Source organism: Monopterus albus, unplaced genomic scaffold, assembly GCF_001952655.1.
Source record: "Monopterus albus unplaced genomic scaffold, M_albus_1.0 scaffold210.1, whole genome shotgun sequence".
Classification (NCBI taxonomy): domain Eukaryota; kingdom Metazoa; phylum Chordata; class Actinopteri; order Synbranchiformes; family Synbranchidae; genus Monopterus; species Monopterus albus.
In genome coordinates this window covers 786,925-792,080 of record NW_018128090.1, presented here as the reverse complement: position 1 = coordinate 792,080, position 5,156 = coordinate 786,925, and the positions used below count along the sequence as shown (strand labels likewise).

Here is a 5,156-nt window from a genome sequence, read left to right as displayed (position 1 = left end):
GTGTCAACCAAGACAGCCCCACAACATCCAGAGACTTAAGGTACTTGGGACGGATCTCATCCACCCCCGGTGCCTTGCCATCGAGAAGCTTCTTGACTGCCTCAGTGACTTCAGCTTGGGTGATGGACGAGTCCACCTCCGAGCCCTCAGCCTCTGCTTCCTCATCGGAAGACATGGCGCCGGGATTGAGGAGATCCTCGAAGTATTCCTTCCACCGCCCGACAATATCCCCAGTTGAGGTCAACAGCTGCCCACCTCCACTGTAAACAGTTTTGGCAGGGCACTCCTCCCCCCTCCTGAGGCACCGGACAGTTTGCCAGAATCTCTTCGAGGCCAACCGATAGTCCTTCTCCATTGCCTCACCAAACTCTTCCCAGACCCGAGTTTTTGCCTCTGCAACCGCCTGGGCTGCAGCCCGCTTGGCCTGCCGGTACCTGTCAGCTGTCTCAGGAGTCCCACGAGCCAACCAGGCTCGAAAGGACTACTGTACAGGTTATAAACTCACTTATTTCTCTTGGCTAGTGTAAAAATGACTAAAACGTGGCAAATGTATATTTTTAGGCCTGTGTTTTGAAAACAGTTGAGCAGGAATAATAAAACTAAATGCTATCCCATTCAGCTACAGTACTGTAATGATCAGTTTGAGCACAGACAGGACAGGAACGAAGTCTGTTCATTGACCCAGTTTGCACTGTTTGTGCATAAAGACATCAGCCTGGTCATCTTAATAGGACAGCAGCTTTCCAATTACAGTTTATGCAGAGTCAGCTTTGTACAGCTGAACCATGGAAATAGATGTTAGAGAGTATATTTCAGGACCGGGTGGAAATTTGAAGTTTGGTGAGACACTGCTTATCTGTGATAACTTTGGTTTTACTCTCAGTGGTTTACCAGGAGCTACGGCTGTTTCTTTTCATTGCTGTCAAAAGAGCCAGTTACACATCTGGATGTCTCCTGTCAGCCTCAGATCTACTCTAGCTGTTTCTTGGTGTAATGACTGCTCAGAACCTGGGTGAACTGGCAGGAAAGCTGAAAGTACAATCTCTCTGCATGGTGGAAAGATGCTGCTGTGTTTAAAAAGAGAAAAGCTTTGCTCAGGGCCTGGTCCCCTGGACAGATGACAGCAGTTGACCTGGACCTTCTCCCACACCCAAACTAACAGGAACAGGGTATTTATATTGCTGACACTGGAATACTTGCAGTATGTTATTATAAGTCATCATGGGTGGATTGTGTGAGATTCCCACAGAACCCCACTGTCTCTGACACATTCTTTGTACACAAAGGGAAACTCTTTCATTGTTTCTTTTAATATATTGTTCCCTGTATTAAAGTTGTCTTTTCTTATGGGAAAAGAAAGCATGGATCATGTGCACATGCAATTAACTCTTTGACTGTAAAAGGTGATGGCTGTGTGTAGCTTTTGGAGCTCCTTTTTGAAATATAACCCGTGCTGTGTTTTGCACTGATTGAAACAAGATTAACCAATTGTATTGTAATTATGTATATTAATGTAAGCAACATTTTTTTAAAGACTCAAAAATCTCCCTCTCCCTCTCTCTCTCTCAATTTTCCTCAGGTATGACGATACCAGAAGAAGACACAGAGGCAGGTCAGACGGGAAAATACTGCCTAGTGGCCATTGGAAGACTGCAGGTGTGTGTGGTGGCACAGTCACTTGAACCATTTTGATTTCGTTGAAAAACTGAGGAACTGTGTGTGTGTGTGTGTGTGTGTGTGTGTGTGCGCGCACTGTTAACTATTATCAGTATTGGTATAAGAGATGGAGAGCATTCATTTATAAACAGATGCTCGTTCAGTCAGTGTGTGTGGTCATTGTTTTATATGAATATATGCAACAAGCAGTCATGTAATAAGTACTATCCATCCATTATCTATACGGCTAACCCTGTAGAGCCTGGTTTCTTGAATTTTTTCATCTCAAGACCCAAAAGAGATTTGGTTTCTACCCGGAACCCCGATGCCTAATGTCTGTGCCAGATGTTGAAAACGTCTACTGAGTAACCAGAATGAAAGTTTTTACAAAATCTTTTTTGGATGTCCTCTGTATGTTCAATTTGGACATCAATCGGCCGTCTTCATGACTCGAAATGACATCATTTTTGGACATCCATTAGACATCTTCATCTTCACAACATCATCTTTAACATCTTCACCACACTTCTATAGCACTGTACCATGTGTTACAGAAGTTTGGTGGAAGAGCCTTTTGCCTTATTAGCTGTGAGGTACAAAACGTGATGCATTAGTAACTGATAAGCACCTAAACTCCATTCACTTAGGGTTTTGTAACCCCCCACTCCTCCCAGAATTTATAAAAACGCATGAACGCAGCAAACACCAGTGACTGGGGCAGGAATAATGTCACAACAACAACATACATTTGCAGCATAGCTAGAAAGTTAACTAACTCTCTGTGGAAAAGTAATTTAGGAAATCAGCTAATGTGACACTGTATTCCCAGCAAATACTGTCCTGACTGCAAAGTGAAGACTTAGCTTGGACGTCCACTGACGTCCAGCACAGGTTCAGTATCTGGACGTCTTTTGTGGCCCTACACTGGATGTCAGTACACATCCAACACAGACATAAGTTTTGGATGTCTACTGATCTCCAGTGTAGGTCTCCACAAGACATGCGGATACTAAACCTATGCTGGACGTTGGGGAACGTCCAGCATTGAGTCCTATTGAGACGTGACACTTAACTAACTGAACATCTGAAGACATCCAAAACAGGCTCATCTCAGGTCTTAGTGTTCTGAGTTATTGTTGGATGTCTGATGACCTCCAAAATATGTCCTGAATAGACATCCAGGTATTTACCAATCATGTCTTGTCTAGATGTACAGATACATAGTTTGGACATCTTGTACAGACATCCAAATCTGTAACGCACATTCATGGATGTCACAAAATGGCCCTAGTAGGACATTCTGATCTGACATTCTGCCTTGTATTGTACATCAACAGCTGTCCAAAATAAGTCTGGACCAGACATTTAAATATCCAACCTAAGGTGTATGTCCACAGATTTAGAAAGGTGGTCTTTGCCAGATGTCAAAATACCAAACTTGTGTTAGACATCCGACAAGTCATATCTAGACACTGGATTTTGAACGTCTATCTCACATCTCACAAATTTACAAAAATGACATGGACCAACCAACATGATACAGAAGGCGCATGCACATGTCTCCAGTTTGTTCAACATTAGAGCATTAATAAAGTGCAAAACAGGTCCTTTCAGCATAAAAACCACAACAGTTTTATTATTTAAAATAATTTAGGTTGTATGTTCATAAAACAAAATCTAGACACAGGGGTTGCAAGCCAGTGATGTCTGTGCCGGTCCCAAGCCCAAATAAATAGAGAGGGTTGTGTCAGGAAGGGAAACATGCCAAATTTAAACATGCGAATCATCAGTGCGAATTCCATACCGGACCGGTTGAGGCCCAGGTTAATAACAACCGCCACCAGTGCTGTTGACCTACAGGGTGCTGGCGGAAATTGGACTACTGTTGGTTGAAGAAGGAGAGGAGGTAGAAGGATACGTAGACAGAGAGAGAAGAGGAAAGGCAGGAGTATAGGTCTGAGAATAGGGACTCTTAGCGTTGGCACAATGACAGGGAAAGGTAGAGAGCTGGCAGACATGATGGAGAGAAGGAAGGTAGATACTGTATACTGTGTGTGCAGGAGACCAGGTGAAAGGGTAGCAAAGCACATAGCATTGGAGGGGGATACAAACTGTTTTATTATGGTGTGGACAGGAAGAGAAATGGGGTAGGAGTGATCCTGAAGGAGGAGCTCGTGAGGAATGTTTTAGAGGTGAAAAGAGTGTTAGACAGGGTGATCAGTCTGAAGTTGGAAATTGAAGGGATAATGTTGAATGTAGTCAGTAGTTATGCTCCACAAGTAGGGTGTGAGTTAGAAAAGAAGGAGAGATTCTGGAGTGAGTTATGATTTGATTTATTTTTTTTTATTTGATTTGATTTATTTATTCTTTCAAGCATGTAAAGACAGTTGATATATCAACACACATAATTTTACACATATCCAACAAATGCTAATCCAATATCAATTTGCTTATACCTAGTACATGCTTGAATGGAGTAGGAAGAAGTCAGACTTATCCAGTCCTACCCCATGACATCATCTTACCATCATTGGTTTGCAAGCAGTATCTCTACATAAATAATTCTCTCACCACACAAGTAATATATTAAAGAATTATTACAGAGTGTTAACATTCATACACCACACCCACAATGTTCCATCTAATTAATCATTAAGCCTGTTCTTGCATATATCTTGATTGACACATACCTTTATATTTATGCTTAAACTCGTCAATTCTATTACTATTTTTTATGTCCGCACTTAAATTATTCCATAGTTTTACCCCACTTATGGAAATACAAAATCATTTTTTGGTTGTACGCATAACATGAATTTTTAAATTTAACTGACCCCTTAAATTGTATCCCCCTTCCCTTTCATTAAATAGTTTTTGAATTCCACCAGGTAATAAATTGTTCCTGGCTTTATACATAAACACTGAAGTCTTATATCCCACTAAATCAAAACATTTTAACAATTAAACTGTATGAAAGCTCCATTCGTGCGATCCCTGTACCCCATCTTATGCACAATTCTTATCGCTCTTTTTTTGTAATATATACAATGGTTGAAGTGAGCTTTTGTATGTATTTCCCCAGTTTTCAATGCCATACTCTAAATATGGTAAAATCAATGAGGTGATGGAGAGTAGTCCCAGAGGGGAGAGAGTGGTGATTGGGGCAGACTTCAACGGACATTTTGGTTAGGGAAACAAAGGTGATGAGGAGGTGATGGGCAGGTTTGGTGATAAGGGAAGGAACCTAGAGGGACAGATGGTGGTGGACTTGGCTAAGAGGATGGAAATGCCTGTAGTTAACACCTATTTCCAGAAGAGGGAGGAACATAGAGTTACATATAAGAGTGGAGGTAGGAGTACGCAGGTAGACTACATTCTATGTAGATGAGGCAATCTGAGAGAGATTAGTGACTGCAAAGTGGTGGTAGGAGAAAGTGTAGCCAGACAGCATTGGATGGTGGTGTGTAGGATGACTGGTGGTCAGGAAGAAGAGGAGAGGA

At 41.9% G+C, this 5,156-nt stretch overlaps 1 protein-coding gene across 1 annotated transcript in view; it reads left to right on the top strand.

Annotated features, from left to right (window-relative positions):
* Positions 1-1,553: 1,553 nt before the first annotated feature.
* arnt2 (aryl-hydrocarbon receptor nuclear translocator 2) overlaps positions 1,554-5,156 on the top strand; it is a 67,282-nt gene continuing 63,679 nt past the window's right edge. Inside the window, exon 1 of the mRNA XM_020618873.1 lies at positions 1,554-1,656. Within this exon, the coding sequence (XP_020474529.1) occupies positions 1,582-1,656 (75 nt within the window). The 5' untranslated portion in view covers positions 1,554-1,581. The remainder of the gene's footprint in view (positions 1,657-5,156) is intronic.